Source organism: Cannabis sativa, chromosome 1, assembly GCF_029168945.1.
Source record: "Cannabis sativa cultivar Pink pepper isolate KNU-18-1 chromosome 1, ASM2916894v1, whole genome shotgun sequence".
NCBI classification, from domain to species: domain Eukaryota; kingdom Viridiplantae; phylum Streptophyta; class Magnoliopsida; order Rosales; family Cannabaceae; genus Cannabis; species Cannabis sativa.
This window is the reverse complement of record NC_083601.1, coordinates 19,439,342-19,456,148: the sequence shown is the minus strand read 5'-3', so window position 1 is coordinate 19,456,148 and position 16,807 is coordinate 19,439,342. Positions and strand designations below refer to the sequence as shown.

General features: G+C 41.3%; 2 protein-coding genes across 2 annotated transcripts; one reads left to right on the top strand and one right to left on the bottom strand.

The window, feature by feature from the left end:
* Nucleotides 1-3,758: 3,758 nt before the first annotated feature.
* On the top strand, nucleotides 3,759-6,477 carry LOC133030328 (uncharacterized). Its single transcript, XM_061102996.1, has 2 exons — nucleotides 3,759-5,103; nucleotides 5,220-6,477. The coding sequence occupies exons 1-2, from the start codon at nucleotides 3,759-3,761 to the stop codon at nucleotides 5,630-5,632; spliced, it is 1,758 nt and encodes a 585-aa protein (XP_060958979.1). The 3' UTR covers nucleotides 5,633-6,477.
* A 3,121-nt stretch (nucleotides 6,478-9,598) lies between these two features.
* LOC133030310 (uncharacterized) lies at nucleotides 9,599-13,704 on the bottom strand. Its single transcript, XM_061102939.1, has 3 exons — nucleotides 13,400-13,704; nucleotides 12,458-13,337; nucleotides 9,599-12,307 (listed from the first exon to the last, which is right to left on the bottom strand). The coding sequence occupies exons 1-3, from the start codon at nucleotides 13,702-13,704 to the stop codon at nucleotides 9,599-9,601; spliced, it is 3,894 nt and encodes a 1,297-aa protein (XP_060958922.1).
* Between the last annotated feature and the right edge of the window lie 3,103 nt (nucleotides 13,705-16,807).

The window sequence follows — 16,807 nt, the reverse complement described above, 5'->3', positions numbered from 1 at the left end:
TAATTGGGCCTAAATAAAATTACTTATGTCTGATTTTATTTTAGCAACCTAGTCTATTTACTTAGTAAAACTTAAATGGACTTCCTATATGCATCTAAGCCCAATAGCAAACATATAGGCTCACACAGGTCAAATGATTTGGATGGGCCCTATAATGTTACTAGGTTTACACAGATGAAAGAAGTACAAAATTTACCTCTTACAAATTATTTATAAGATCTATTGACAATTGGACTATGATTAAAATCAGATCATTAGATCTGTCAACAAGTTAATCATAGCAATTTAGATCAAATAAATAATAGGTTTGTTAAATTTTTTTGAATAAACAATATAAATAAATAAACAAACATTGTCCATGTAACAAATGTGAAATAAGTTATTAATATAATTAAATTATTATTCTTAAACTAACCAATTAAATTTTGAAAATTTAGGGTTGTTAAAACAAACCTTGAAAATCTCAAAAAGGAAACTAATTTTAAAATATCTAGGTTTATTTGAATCAAATTAAATTAAATATCAAATAAGATCAATGATTTGAAAGGAAAGAATCTTCAAAATCACTTTCAAATCTTATAATTTAATAAAATAAACCAATTTTAAAATAGATTTGGTTAGATAATTATTATTTTAGGAATAAAATAATAAATAAATAATAATTACCATAATTATATGTCAAAATATCTCAAATTAATCAATATTCAAATTTCTATAAAATATCTAAGTTATTTAAATATTCAAGATATGATTTATAAATTTCCAATAAGGAAAAAAAAATGATATATATAGAAAAATATCATTTTTAAACTTATAACTTATAAATAATTAAATATTTAACAAATAACAAATTTTGAATTTGAAAATATTATGGTAAGTGTATCTATAAAAATATCTATGTTAATTTCAAATTTATTAATTATTTCATTTGTCATATAAGATAATTTTAATATAATATTTTAAATAAAAAAGACAAAAGTTATCTTTTAATTTAAAATATGTTAAATATCAAAATATCTAATCTTATAATTAAATATGTTGACGCGGTTTTTCGTCAACGGATCTAAGAAGATCGTAAAAAGATGAACACAAGCAATAGTTAATCAAAGTAAACCGGTTTGCAAAAAGAAATTCACGATAAACGAACACAAGAATTTTATAGTGGTTCACCCCCTTTCAGCGGTAATAGGCTAGTCCACTTGGAGTGTTATTGATCTCAATGCTTGAGGTGAGTTCTCCAGAGTTATGTTCTCCAAGAGTTCACTCCTCAAGTGAGTTTTTAGAATTTGAGAGAGGGAGCTCAAGAGTATGATCTCGTGAGTATCAATTTCAGGGTCCCTTTACAAGTGATTTCACCCCCCTTATATAGATATTCATCTAGGATTTAAAATCCCTTAAACATAGGAATGCCCTCCCGTAACTATAGTTCGGTTAGGTTCAAGATACATAATAATAATAAAATAATTATTTAAAAAATAAATATCTCTTCACTTATCACTTTTTGACTATATTTTCGGAGCAGCTCTAACAGCACGCGTCCCTCGTATTTAGCGGACCCGGATGGTCATGGGTACCTGAGGGGAGCTAATTGGGTCGGTTCGTGCCCATCAGGTCCTTGAGATAATTTGACAGCTGAGGAGCCCTTTACACCTTAGCACCTGACGGTTGCACCTTGGCATCTGACGGAGTTGGGAGCTTAGTGCGCCCACAATGCCCCTCTTTAGCCTTTGAGCTCCTCCTTGGTCCATGAGCTCCTCTTTGGCCCTTGAGCTCCTCCTTGGTCCATGAGCTCCTCCATGGTCCATGAGCTCCTCCATGGCCCATGAGCTCCTCCATGGCCCTTGAGCTCCTCCTTGGTCCATGAGCTCCTCCATGGCCAATAAGCTCCACCTTGTTGGACCTCCATATCTAGAGTAAAATTCAGGCACCATTATTTTGGATTTTTTGAGAGATAACATTTGCCCCCCAAGTTTATCATAACTTTATAATGTTATGATGGACTTGTAGAAAAAATAATCCCCGTGCGCTTGGACTTCACACCCGCATATATTGAGTGCTATGAGAGTGTAGACATGTAGAAGACCACCAATATTTTTAAGCATCTTTGGACATAAATAAAAGAAGTGAAATAATAAGAAAAAAAATTAATTAATCCTTATAGCCTTGAAAAAGGCCTCTCCTCTCTTCACACCCCATCCATTCTACTCTTTACTCTATATTAAAAATAAAAGCTTTTCTAAAAACCCTCTCAAATAGCTCCAAGAACCATTTCAAAGGAATGCTCAAAGTAGAAACTAGAGATTATTGGAAGGGATTCAAGCTTGGGCATCACTATTGAGTAAGTTTCTCTCATCCATTCACTATTTAATTCTGTTTTCCATGTTAAAATTCATAGAAAATATGAACATCGTAGTATTCTTTGAACTTTTTCACAAAACCCTCTTTTTACATATTTGATTTTTCCTAATGTTGTGAAATTTGGCTTGAAATTTTTGAAATCTATGAATGAAACTTTGCAATGTAGGCTATGGGTTATCTTAATCCACTCTTTATTTTAGAAATGAGTGAGATTTATGCATTTGGTGTGATTTGAGTGAACTTTTTGGAAAAAATGAAGAACATGATGATGATAATGATGAACATTTGAAATTCCTACTTTTGATCCAAAAGACATTTAAAATGGAGGAAAAAATGTGTTTGTGGTTATTTAGGCTTTAGAGGATAATGACAAAAAAGTAGAATAGGTTGAAATATGTAGGAATTGATGAGTGTGGATGTGTAGAAGCTTACTCCACACCTATTGATGCATATATATACTTTTTTTTTTTTAAACAAAGTAATAATACCAATTGGGTCTCCTCTTGTCTCAATTGGCTCCACTTTCCCTTGTTGGAGGTCATGGAGCCATTCAATAGGCTCAACTTTCCTTTGTTGGAGCTCATGGAGCCATTCAATAGGCTCCACTTTCCTTTGTTTAGCTCCACTTTCCTTTGTTGGAGCTCATGGAGCCATTCAATAGGCTCAACTTTCCTTTGTTGGAGCTCATGGAGCCAATCAATAGGCTCCACTTTCCTTTGTTGGAGCTTATGGAGCCATTCAATCGGCTCCACCTTTTTTTTTCAGCTCCATTTTAGGAGCCTATGGAGCTCATGGAGCCATTCAATCGGCTCCACTTTCTTTCTTTCAGCTCCATTTTTTTTCTTTTCAGCTCCATTTTTTTTTTCTTTCAGCTCCATTTTTTTCAGCTTCATTTTTTTTTTCAGCTCCATTTTAGGAGCCTATGGAGCCATTTGACCCCTTTGTAGGAGCTTATGGAGCCATTTGCTCTTTTGTTGGAGCTCATGGAGCTACACATATTGCTTTATTTATTTATTTATTTTTATTTTTACATATGTATATACCAAGAATACATAGAGGAAGTTGATGCTTCAATAAAATTCTAATATACCCAAAACAAGCCAAAAAATAAAATAAAATACTTTTTTTTTTAAAAAAAAAAATTTAAATTCATTTAGCATAGTTAAATTAAATTAGGTTTATTCCAATCCAACTTAACACAATTAGATATTTCCAATTTGATTTAAATCAAATTTAGTTTACATCTAATTTTTGTGATTGAATTAGTTTTTATCTAATTTATTTTAATTAACTAGCCTCACTACCTTACCAAGTGAATTTAACTTAGCATTTTTTTTTTATTTATTTTTTGTTACCTCATTCCATGCTTGTATGCTCATTCCACATACTTGTGTTTGTAGATGTATGCTCGTGACCATTGGGGAGGCGACAACCATATTGACGACGACCTCCTTGCTCACCTATACTCAGACTACCGGTCACCTCCAAATTCATCTGATTCGTCGTCTTCTCCTAGCCCTTTAAGTAGTAGTGAGTCGTCTGGCGGATCTCACGAAACTACATGTCCTATTCATAGAGTGAAGAGATTGAAAAGAATCCTCCCACGCTGGGCTTTGTACTTTTTGCACGAAGGAGAGTGCTCCACCCCTCACGCTATTACAGAGATGGCCAATCCTTCCTCCCAAGACGGCCCAGAGGAAAATGAAGCTCATACTGCTCCTCAAAATCCTCCTACCCAAAAGAGGCGGACTCAGCAAGAGGGAACAGCTCCACACATGGCGACCCAAAAACAAAAGAAGCGGAACCAGCAAGAGGTTCCGCGCATGGCGCCTACCTTAGAGGCAAAGGCACGCTATGATCAGAGTACTTGGGATCCCAACGTCTCAATCGAACGTCCAGACAGCAGTTTGGAGTCGTCCGAGGTGCAAAGTTACCTCTCTTTGTACCCTCTTGGTGAAGGGGTGAAGGTAGTCCCAGCGAAGAAAGGCCAAAAAGCTGGCTCTCCCCCAGGTGATTCCTGTGCTTGGACGAAATACCACATCGAGGCTGGAGCGACCTTGCCACTCCATGATTACTTTCGAGAGGTGGCGAACTACTTTGACATTTTGCCAGCCCAAATTGCTCCTCATGGGTACCTGGCCTTATCTGCTTTGTTCATAATATATCATCAGAAGGGATGGGGAAGACCTTCTCCTCATGAAATTCACTACCTCCTTTCCTTCCGGACTTGCCCGTCCATGAACCATTCAGAATACTTCTACTTTATGAACCGAGAACGGAATCAGCCGTATGTTTCTGGTATTTGTAGCACAAACCGCAGTGACAAGCATCGGACGTCCTACTTTTTTACAACCCCCATGGACACTACCCACCGGGCTTTCAACCATACGGGTACATATTCCAGACCGATCCCAACCGAGGAGATGATACAACATGCGGCAGCCTTGACAGCTATGCCAGACGCTGAAAAATCAGCTCCAAAGATTGTAACTCCAGAGACGCTCAAGTTAGTGGGATTGTACCCTCTTGAGCATAACACAACTGTCGCAAGCACAATCGATGGACCTGATGCTCCTGCTATTCCCATTGACGGGGGGAATCCTTCTCATGGGAACTTTACTACAGCCGACTCTTCCATCCACATGTCTTTACCACCCACTACTTCGAGGAGGGACACTGGAGTGATTGTTGGTGTTGATAGCAATCCCGAGGATACTACAATGCTCAATGATTATAGCTCTGAAGGTTCCTTTCTCTCCTTTTTTTTTAATATATACTTATTCACTTTTTTTTTTGACATACCCATATGATAACATTATGATGTTGTGTGTATTGTGATATTAATGATTTTTTTTTTACAGATTCAGATATGTTCCACCAACTAATTGCGAGTTATGGTGAGAGTGAGGATGTTAATGAGTCTGGAGGAGAGGAAAGTGCTCCAGACCTTCCTCTAGTCCCTCGAGCCTGCTCCCAACTGAGGAAGCCTTGTCCTGCCGCGGTAGAAGGCGAGGAGAATGCTCAAGCCTCTCCTTCTGTCCCAAATATTGGTGGCCGCATGAGGAGACCTTCCATCGTGGTTCCCATAATTCGTCCCGATGATGCCACAATTCAGATGCTAGAGTCTGTGCATGACAACATTGACCTCCTTGTTCGAAAAACTGCAACCGTTGAGGTGGTGCGTGACATGTCCAACTACGAAGGTGATACTGTCACTAAAGGAGTCCAAGACATCCTTCGGGTACGTGATGGATTATTTATCAAACTGTATTGATAATAGCCTATCTTCTTATGTGCACGCTCATATTTATATGATCTCATATCCTTTTATTGTGCTGACACCCTTTCATTCTCTTATTTTTTTTAGGGTGTGACTCAATTCATGGTCTCCAATCTTCAGTCTTCAAATTTACAAGAGAAACTAGCTACCGCAGAAACAGCCCTTAAGGAGCAGAAGAAGCTCTTCGCTCTTTCGGACGCAAAGCATGAGCGTGACAAGGATGAACTTAAGGAAATTCTTGGTAGGAGGCTGACGGAACTCAATAATGCGCAGACCCGGCTGGAGGAGAGAAAGACTCAAGTGAATTATTACATTGATCAGAACTTTGATCTTGCGAAGAAGAATACGGCGCTAGAGAAGGCGCTAGATACAGTCACTAAAGAACATGACTCAGCGGTTAAGGCTTTTAAGGACACCATTCAGAAACTTGAGGAAAGGGCAGCGAAAGACCGTCAGACCTACAAGCGCGCCTTCGACGACCAATTTTATCAGTTGTGGAAAAATAACCAAAAACTTAAACTTAACCTTTCACACATGCCTCCCCAGACTAAAGATAAGGAGCTTATGAAGTGCAAGGCAAGACTCCTTCGAGAAGCCACGCTTCCTTCCACGACTGATATTCCCGGTGGTTCTACTTCTATGGACCCGCCTGAAGATACTCTTCCTTGAGAGTTTTAGCCTTTGTGCTATTTATCCCGAGCGCATGTGCTCCTTAGTTTTATTATCTTTAGACAACTTTTATGGGTAATTTGTGTTTTTCTTTCCTTGGTTACTTTTCATCCAAGTACTTGACACACTCTATTTTTTCTAAGTTATCCTTAGTTAAATAGCTAATTAAATGAGTTTGCTCTTTAAGCTCTCTTGATGAACATGTTTGACTTACTAGTTTTTGTTTAGAGTTAATTCTCTTTTCTAGATTAAGTGCTTATCATGTATATAATTAAATCCACTCTCTATCCATTATAATTTTTAGTCTAAGTGTTTGTGATTTTAAAAAATTCACCACTTTTCTAAAATTATTTTTGTTTATGAAAATTGTAGGATTAGGTACGAGTATAGTTAAATCCATACCCTTATGCCCCCCAAGTTACTAAGGTTTGACTATTATCCTTGGTGACTTGTTTTTGGGTTTGGCAATTTAACTATATTTTGAATAAATATTTTTATTCTAGCGTTGAAAATAACAACTTTAAGAATTTCTAAGAATATGACAATCTAATGAAGATCTTGGTCATAAAAAATAAAAAGTAAAAATAAAAATAAATAACTAAATAAATAAATAAACTAAGAGGAAACTTGGCTAAATATCAAAGTAAGGTAAGGACCCCCGACCGAGGAGGACTTCCACCTATTGGTAGTATCGCCTCAAGTGCTCACTGTTCCACGCTCGCGGCACTTGCTCCCCGTTAAGGCGAGCGAGCTTGTATACTCCAGGCCTCAAGACAGTTTCGATCTGATACGGTCCTTCCCAATTGAGCCCAAGGACCCCAGTTGTTGGATCACGAGTCGCTAAGAACACCCTTCTTAACACCAAGTCGCCTATTATAAACTCCCTATTCCAAACACGAGAGTCATAATACTTCTTTACCCGTTGCTGGTGAGCGGCATTACGTAATTGTGACTCCTCTCTTCTTTCATCGAGTAAGTCTAGGGCCTCCTCCAGGAGTAGGTGGTTACGGTGTTGTTCATAGTACTGATTTCGGTGTGAGGGGACTTGGGTCTCAACTGGGAGCATGGCTTCACTCCCATAGGTGAGTGAGAAGGGAGTATTTCCTGTAGCTGTTCGGTGTGAGGTCCTATAGGACCAGAGTACTTGTGGAGCTCCTCCGGCCATCTTCCTTTGGCAGCCTCTAGGCGCTTCTTTAATGTAGTCTTCAATGTTTTGTTTACTGCCTCAACTTGTCCATTTGCTTGTGGGTGAGCTACTGAAGCAAAACTCTTGACTATACCATTCTTCTTACAAAATTCCGAAAATAAATCACTATCGAATTGTTTTCCATTATCTGATACTATTTTTTGTGGAACTCCATAGCGACATAAAATGTTTTTCACGACGAAGTCGAGCACCTTTTTTGAAGTTATGGTGGCCAAAGGTTCTGCCTCAGCCCATTTTGTGAAGTAGTCTACCGCGACTACTGTATATTTAACTCCACCCTTTCCTTGTGGTAGAGATCCAATCAAATCTATCCCCCACACAGCAAAGGGCCACGGGGAGGTCATAGAAGTGAGTTCCACTGAAGGGGCTCGTGGTACTGTTGAGAAGCGTTGGCACTTGTCACACCTTTTTACATACTGGAGAGAGTCTTGACTAATAGTAGGCCAATAGTATCCTTGCCTTATTATCTTTTTAGCTAAGCTATCCCCTCCGGCATGGTCCCCACAAAATCCTTCATGGACCTCCTTCAATATGCCTCGTGCTTCTTCAACTGTCACACACCTCAATAATGGCATGGAGTATCCCCTTCTGTACAATTTTCCATCCAACAGAGTAAACCTTGGTACCTTATATAGCAACTTCCTTGCCTCACTCTTATCAGAAGGGAGACTCCCAGTAGTTAAGTAATCAATGAGTGGAGTCATCCATGTTATTTGAGTATCGACCAGCTCCATATCAGCCTCTTCATTTTCCTCCACATTGATACTCGGTTTAGGGAGGAACTCTACTGGGACAACGTTGAGTGTATCAGCTTCCTTAGTGGTGGCCAACCTTGCTAAGGCATCAGCATTCGAGTTTTGTTCACGAGGTACTTGTTCTATAGAGTAATACTCAAATTGTTAGAGTTGTTTTTGTACTTGCGAAAGGTAAGCCGCCATTTTTAATCCTCTTGCCTGATACTCCCCCAATACTTGATTGACTACTAGCTGGGAGTCGCTAAAACAACGAATTGCTCTCGCACCAAGCTCTTTTGCTAGCCTCAGCCCAGCCAATAAGGCCTCATACTCGACCTCGTTATTGGATGCTTCAAACCCAAACCTTAAGGCTGAATGAATTCTATACCCATCTGGGGTGACAAGAATGATTCCTGCCCCCGAGCCGTGCTCGTTAGATGACCCATCAACAAACAAATGCCATACACATTCTGGTAATTCTCTCGCACTATTTTCCTCTGGCAACCCAGTGCATTCAGCGATGAAGTCGGCAAGTGCTTGCGCCTTTATGGTCGCCCTAGGATGGTATGTGATTTCAAACTGACCCAACTCAACTGCCCATTTAAGGAGTCGACCTGAGGCCTCTGGTTTCATCAATACTTGACGTAAGGGCTGATTAGTTAGGACATGAATGGGATGTGCTTGGAAGTAAGGTCGTAGCTTTCTTGACGAATGGACTAGGCAAAAAGCCAGCTTCTCCATGGTGGGATAACGTGACTCTGCTCCCACAAATCGTTTGCTGATGTAATACACTGGCTTCTGAATCTTCTCCTCTTCACGCACCAATACCGCGCTCAATGCATGCTCAGTTACAGCCAAGTATAGGTATAACACCTCCCCCATGATTGGTTTTGACAAGATAGGGGGTTCAGCCAGGTGTTTCTTCAATGATTGAAATGCTTGTTCACACTCTTCTGTCCATTCAATCTTAGTGCTTCCTCGCAATAAGTTGAAGAATGGTAAACACCTATCGGTGGACTTGGACACGAAACGATTGAGTGCAGCTATGCGTCCTGTCAGGCTTTGGACATCCTTCTTTCTTTTTGGGGAAGGCATGTCAATTAGTGCCTTTATCTTCTCGGGGTTTGCTTCAATACCTCTTGAGTTAACAATAAAGCCAAGGAACTTGCCTGATGATACCCCAAAGGAGCACTTGAGTGGGTTCAACTTCATGCTGTATCTTTTCAATATAGAGAAACACTCTTCCAAGTCGTCAACGTGGTTCTTTGAGAGTTTGGATTTGACGAGCATATCGTCCACATACACTTCCATATTGACTCCAATTTGATCGGCGAACATTTTATTTACAATTCACTGGTAGGTAGCACCGACATTCTTCAACCCAAAGGGCATCACATTGTAACAATAAAGCCCCATGTCAGTAGTGAAGCTCGTGTGCTCCTGGTCCGCCACATTCATGGGTATTTGGTTATATCCAGAATACGCATCCATGAAGGACATAAGTTCATGACCAGCGGTAGCATCTACTAGTTGATCAATGCGAGGAAGTGGGAAGCAATCCTTGGGACATGCCTTGTTTAAGTCAGTGAAATTGATGCATGTTCGCCACTTCCCGTTTGGCTTTGGCACCAACACGGGGTTCGCAACCCATACAGGGTAGAAGGCTTCACGAATAAAATTGTTGGCTAAAAGTTTGCTTACTTCCTCCTTCAAGGCCACAGCTCTAACCTCATCAAGTAATCTCCTCTTTTGTCGTTTGGCGGGCACGTCTTTGTTTAGATTCAGCACGTGGGTCATGACATTTGGACTTATACCTACCATATCAGAATGTGCCCAAGCAAATACTTCTTGGTTGTCACGGAGGAACTGAATAACAGCCTTCTTAATCTCCTTACTTAGGTGCTTCCCCACTTTTACGGTTTTGGTTGGCTCCTTTAAGTTAAGAGTAACTTCTTCAAGTTCTTCAATGGGACCCAAGTCAATACGGTCATCGCCCAACCGAGGGTCTATCTCTTCTATATCAGAACTTTCTCTTGCTCCTCTGTTTTCCACTTCATTATCGTTGTTTACCACCAACATCTGGGCCCCTGGTCGGGTTTGTCCCCTCATAGCCACATTGTAGCATTCACGTGCAGGCAGTTGATCTCCTTTGACTATTCCACTCCCGGTAGCAGTTGGGAACTTTAAGGCCAGATGCTTGATTGATGTGACTGCCCCCAGTGTGTATAACGCTGGTCTACCTAAAATGGCATTGTAGGCAGATGGTAGGTCTACCACCACAAACTCCGTCATCCGGGTGACTGTTTTTGGGGCCTCCCCGAGTGTCAATGGGAGAGTGATTTTTCCTGTGCTGGCCACGCCATCTCCAGTAAATCCAACCAAATTTGTAGTGCACGGTTGTAGGTCTTGCACACTTAACCCCATTTTCTCCAAGGTTATCTTATATAACAAGTTCACGCTACTACCGTTATCGACCAAGACTCTCCTTACCCTCCTGTTGGCGATTTGAGATGTTATCACTAGTGGGTCATTATGCGGACTTTGTACATGATGAGCATCTTCATTGGAAAATGTTATGGTTTGGTCCTCCATTCGACTTTGCTTGGGAGCACGTTGTTCTGGTGTGAAAGGAGTCTTATCTGAGTTCTTGAGCTCATTAATATATCTCTTTTGAGCCCCATTGGTAATCCCTGCAAAGTGTGGTCCTCCTGATATGACCAATACGTCCTCTCCTTCCACAAGTGGAGGAATGTCCGGGTTATGTCCCAGTTGTCCCCCTTGTGGTTGTGTCGGCGGGTTAGGAGTATTGTTTCCAGGTGCCCCCTGTGGTTGCACATTGGCACGTGGGGCTACATGTTGTTGTGCATTTGCTCCTTGTTGGTTGTATTGCCTATTCCTTGCATAATGAGCAAGAGGCCCATTACGTATAAGAGTCTTTATCTCATCCCTCAAGTTTCGACACTCGTTGGTGGTATGGCCAATGTCTTTATGATATTGGCAATACTTGGATGGATCTCTCTTCGCACCACTTCCTTTCAAGGGTTCAGGTATCCGAAAGGCCACCCGATGTTCGTTTGCCACATATATGGTTTCTTGTGTCTCCACAAGTTCAGAGTATATTGTGAACATGGACTGATAACCTTTGCTCTTTTTGGCATTGTTCTGATCTCCTCCATTGTCGCCCTTTCTCTTATTATTGTGCCCAGAGTTATTGGTAGTTGGAGGGTTGGCAGTTGTTGCTTTTGGATTGGTGGAAGTTGTTGTTGTAGTAGCTGAAACAGGTTGTCCTGAGGGAAGAGGCAGGTTGTTAGCTAACCTGGCTTCCTCAATGTTTATATATTTTTGGGCCCTTTTCATAAATTCGTCAATAGTGGGGGCACCTCTCCCTTGGAGGCTATCCCATAGTAAAGATCCATGAGTTATGCCTGCCCCCAAGGCCATGAGTCTCCCACTGTCATCAACGTTCTTCACCTTGGCCGCCTCGATGTTGAACCTATTAATATAGGCCTTTAGACTCTCACCGGGTTGTTGTTTTACATTGGCCAAGGAAGAGCATTCAGGTTTTCGAGACCTGGCAGCACGAAATTCTTTTTTAAAATCACTCGACAATTTGTCCCAAGAGGTGATTGAATGCTTCTTCCATTTGTTGAACCATGTTTTTCCTGCTCCTGTCAAGGTCACCGGGAATAACATGCACTTCAGATCGCCACTCACTTGGCTTGTCCTCATTAATGTGTTGAAATCACTAATGTGGGCTCCCGGGTCAGTACTTCCATCATATTTTGTCATAGTGGGCATCTTGAACCCTTGGGGGTATGGCAATGCCGAGATGTGAGGAGCAAAAGGCTCAGGTTCCTCATCAGAATCGTATCCCCCGACACTTCCTTGGGCATTCATTAACTGCTGAATTTGTTGTTCTAATGCTGTTATCCGTGGGTCATTTACCACAGGAGCAGGAGCATTGAGACCGGCCGGTGGAGGAGCGTTCACATTAAGCTGGGGTGCATATTCTCCTTGTTGTGGAGGAATGTCATACTCTGCCCGATAAGGAGCCTCCCTCTGTGCGTGCCCCCTGTTCAAGTGGTCTCTCAAGTCAGGTTATCGCCTTTGGTTCAGATGGTCCCGAAGGTCAGAGCTCCTTGCATCACGTGGGGGGTATCGAGGGTGCTCCTCATAATATGGAGGAGGTGCATTGTCTTGAACACTCACAGATCGACTCCTTGAGTCGGAACGGTAACTCTCCCCCATGAAGCTCACCGTCCTCTGTTGTTGCGGCCCCCGAGGTGCAGGCCGTTGTTGGGCATATGATTGTGTTGCGGCAGTCCGAGATCTTGATAAATAACTATCGTCTCGGGGTGAGTAGGGTCGTGCACGCTGTGGTCTAGTCTCCCTGGGTGCTGGTCTCGGACAGACATAGTTATCACGAGAGATGGTGCGTTGTCTTTCCCGTCCATATCCCCTAGGTTGAGGTACCTGTCGAGCATGGTTGTCTCGGTAGTCTTCTTGCCCGTTTTGAGGGGGTCGAGGCAAGTCTTGACTTGGAAGGCGACTGGGAGGTGCTTCCCTCTGTCGTGACCTCTCCCTTGGGGCTGGTTGATGTGGTGCTTGTGCATTAGTACGTGGAGGCTCAGGATGCCTTATTGGTGATGGTGGGAACCTGATTGGTGAAGGAGGGTTCCAAACATGATCTCTTCCCCTCTCGTCCACACCAATATCCCTAGGTGCTGGAAGTGGTTGAGATGATGGGATCCCATTATTGTGTGTCGTGCCCCTCTCCTCACGGGAGTCTCCTCGTGGGGGATCTACAGCATTGTCTTGTGGGGCAGTAGGTCCTCGTGCATCCCTCCTAGTTTGTTGCTGTGTAGGAGGGCGTACATTATTCCTCCTATTCTCACGACCTGAGGTTGTTACTCGTGGTCTTTGTTGGGATGGAGGGCGCTCGCTCCTCCCACCATGGTTGTCGTTCTCACGAGAAGGTCGTTGTGGTATGGCACTAGCATCACGACCTTGGGTTGTTGGTGACCTAGATCTCTCTTGACCTTCGGGAGGTAACGTCTTGAACGACTCCCACGGGGTCGTCCCCTTCTCGCTGTACCAAGACGCCCGCGGGTTCCCCTTCTTTGTGGCCTTGTGGCCTCCTAGGCTCCATACCTCTCTTGCCACTCTTTGCTGAGCCTGAGAGTCTCTTCTAAACGCTGGCGCAATGCCTCATTCTCCATGTACACCTCATGGACGTTGGTAGTTCTCCGTACACCATGGGATGGTGACGATGAGCTTCCTGCATCTTGGACCCGACCTTCGTCGTCAGGTATTGCTTGTTTGCCTGGACGTCGAGAAGTCCCTTCACCAGCGGGCTCAACGGGTTGGTACTCTTCATGGTGTTCCATGGTGTTTCCTTCGTTCATGGGGTCATCATGATCCTCCTCCTCATAGTTCGTCCGTCTTGTACTCACCATGATGGTAAAGGGTGATTAACACTTGTGCTCAAAGCTCTCAATGAAAGCACCAAACTGTTGACGCGGTTTTTCGTCAACGGATCTAAGAAGATCGTAAAAAGATGAACACAAGCAATAGTTAATCAAAGTAAACAGGTTTGCAAAAAGAAATTCACCATAAACGAACACAAGAATTTTATAGTGGTTCACCCCCTTTCAGCGGTAATAGGCTAGTCCACTTGGAGTGTTATTGATCTCAATGCTTGAGGTGAGGTCTCCAGAGTTATGTTCTCCAAGAGTTCACTCCTCAAGTGAGTTTTTAGAATTTGAGAGAGGGAGCTCAAGAGTATGATCTCGTGAGTATCAATTTCAGGGTCCCTTTACAAGTGATTTCAACCCCCTTATATAGATATTCATCTAGGATTTAAAATCCCTTAAACATAGGAATGCCCTCCCGTAACTATAGTTCAGTTAGGTTCAAGATACATAATAATAATAAAATAATTATTTAAAAAATAAATATCTCTTCAGTTATCACTTTTTGACTATATTTTCGGAGCAGCTCTAACAGCACGCGTCCCTCCTATTTAGCGGACCCAGATGGTCATGGGTACCTGAGGGGAGCTAATTGGGTCGGTTCGTGCCCATCAGGTCCTTGAGATAATTTGACAGCTGAGGAGCCCTTTACACCTTAGCACCTGACGGTTGCACCTTGGCATCTGACAAAGTTGGGAGCTTAGTGCGCCCACAATGCCCCTCTTTGGCCTTTGAGCTCCTCCTTGGTCCATGAGCTCCTCTTTGGCCCTTGAGCTCCTCCTTGGTCCATGAGCTCCTCCATGGTCCATGAGCTCCTCCATGGCTCATGAGCTCCTCCATGGCCCTTGAGCTCCTCCTTGGTCCATGAGCTCCTCCATGGCCAATAAGCTCCACCTTGTTGGACCTCCATATCTAGAGTAAAAAATCAGGCACCATTATTTTGGATTTTTTGAGAGATAACATTTGCCGCCCAAGTTTATCATAACTTTATAATGTTATGATGGACTTGTAGAAAAAATAATCCCCGCGCGCTTGGACTTCACACCCGCATATATTGGTACTGCCGAGTGTAGACATGTAGAAGACCACCAATATTTTTAAGCATCTTTGGACATAAACAAAAGAAGTGAAATAATAAGAAAAAAAATTAATTAATCCTTATAGCCTTGAAATAGGCCTCTCCTCTCTTCACACCCCATCCATTCTACTCTTCACTCTATATTAAAAATAAAAGCTTTTCTAAAAACCCTCTCAAATAGCTCCAAGAACCATTTCAAAGGAATGCTCAAAGTAGAAACTAGAGATTATTGGAAGGGATTCAAGCTTGGGCATCACTATTGAGTAAGTTTCTCTCATCCATTCACTATTTAATTCTGTTTTCCATGTTAAAATTCATAGAAAATATGAACATCGTAGTATTCTTTGAACTTTTTCACAAAACCCTCTTTTTACATATTTGATTTTTCCTAATGTTGTGAAATTTGGCTTGAAATTTTTGAAATCTATGAATGAAACTTTGCAATGTAGGCTATGGGTTATCTTAATCCACTCTTTATTTTAGAAATGAGTGAGATTTATGCATTTGGTGTGATTTGAGTGAACTTTTTGGAAAAAATGAAGAACATGATGATGATAATGATGAACATTTGAAATTCCTACTTTTGATCCAAAAGACATTTAAAATGGAGGAAAAAATGTGTTTGTGGTTATTTAGGCTTTAGAGGATAAAGACAAAAAAGTAGAATAGGTTGGAATATGTAGGAATTGATGAGTGTGGATGTGTAGAAGCTTACTCCACGCCTATTGATGCATATATATACCTTTTTTTTTTAAAAAACAAAGTAATAATACCAATTGGGTCTCCTCTTGTCTCAATTGGCTCTACTTTCCCTTGTTGGAGCTCATGGAGCCATTCAATAGGCTCAACTTTCCTTTGTTGGAGCTCATGGAGCCATTCAATAGGCTCAACTTTCCTTTGTTGGAGCTCATGGAGCCATTCAATAGGCTCCATTTTCCTTTGCTTAGCTCCACTTTCCTTTGTTGGAGCTCATGGAGCCATTCAATAGGCTCAACTTTCCTTTATTGGAGCTCATGGACCAAGGAGGAGCTCAAGGGCTAAACCTTTCCCGAAAATCTTAAACTTATAACCAAGGGTAGTCTTAAAGACAAACAATCTAATACTGCACTAAACCTCGAGAAAATATGGAAACTAGGGTTCTGGCCTTGCAAAAATCGGCAGAGCGAAATCCCCAAACCGGTGAACCCGTTTTTTGGCATGTCTAGGGAATCGGTTAGCCAGTTCTCTTGCAAAAAAACCCAAATCTTTAAAAACTTCACCAATTCAACTCCAAATTCAACCATACTCTCCAAGATACCTGTAATACTAGCCTAGAACAGTTTTCAAACAAAAACAACAAAGAAAACTCACCAGAACTAAACATGACATAGCTGAGCCAAATTTGAGTTCCAAGAACTCAAAGTTGCTCAAACCCAAAATCACCCATCAATAATAGTTCAATCAGACATAAAACATCATTAATAACTTGTAGATAATAACCCTAATCGAATTTCTACCAAACAGAAACATAATTTCCCAAATTCACACCCTAAGCCTAACAACACCACCACCAAACAAAGAAAAGAGTTTTCTAGGGCATACCTTTACTTGAATCACTTTAGATTCAAGCCAAAACTTCAAAAAATTGAGTGATTGAAGTTGGTTTCCTACTGTGTGCTTAGAACCGAAAGAAGAAAAGGAAGGAAGGAGAAGACTCTAGGCTTATTCCTCCAATTTCTCACCTTCCTCCTAAAACACTATTGCTAAAATTTTAATTATCATTTACTTAAGAAACGCCAGCTGTCCCACTAAACAAAAGGCACAAAACAAATACATTTAGAAATTTCAATTCTACCCTTGCTTAAGCATAAATTTTTGAACGGTTTAGGGGTAAAATGATCCAACACCATAACCCCGCATAAACTTCATACTTGAACTTATACACACTAAAATTATCTATAGAAAGGTTCCAAGTTTACCCATGTGATTAAAATAACTCTCTGTTACCTTTTCTATTGTCTCCAAGCTAGA

What these genes read in the sequence shown, in the direction of transcription:
- LOC133030328 (XM_061102996.1), top strand. Translation starts at nt 3,759, where the DNA reads ATGTATGCTCGTGACCATTGGGGAGGCGACAACCATATTGACGACGAC. An exon ending in CAATGATTATAGCTCTGAAG is followed by an intron (nt 5,104 to 5,219) that starts GTTCCTTTCTCT and finishes TTTTTTTTACAG; the next exon opens with ATTCAGATATGTTCCACCAA.
- LOC133030310 (XM_061102939.1), bottom strand. Translation starts at nt 13,704, where the DNA reads ATGGTGAGTACAAGACGGACGAACTATGAGGAGGAGGATCATGATGAC. An exon ending in AGCAAAGAGTGGCAAGAGAG is followed by an intron (nt 13,338 to 13,399) that starts GTATGGAGCCTA and finishes GTCTTGGTACAG; the next exon opens with CGAGAAGGGGACGACCCCGT. An exon ending in CCGACTCAAGGAGTCGATCT is followed by an intron (nt 12,308 to 12,457) that starts GTGAGTGTTCAA and finishes GGGCACGCACAG; the next exon opens with AGGGAGGCTCCTTATCGGGC.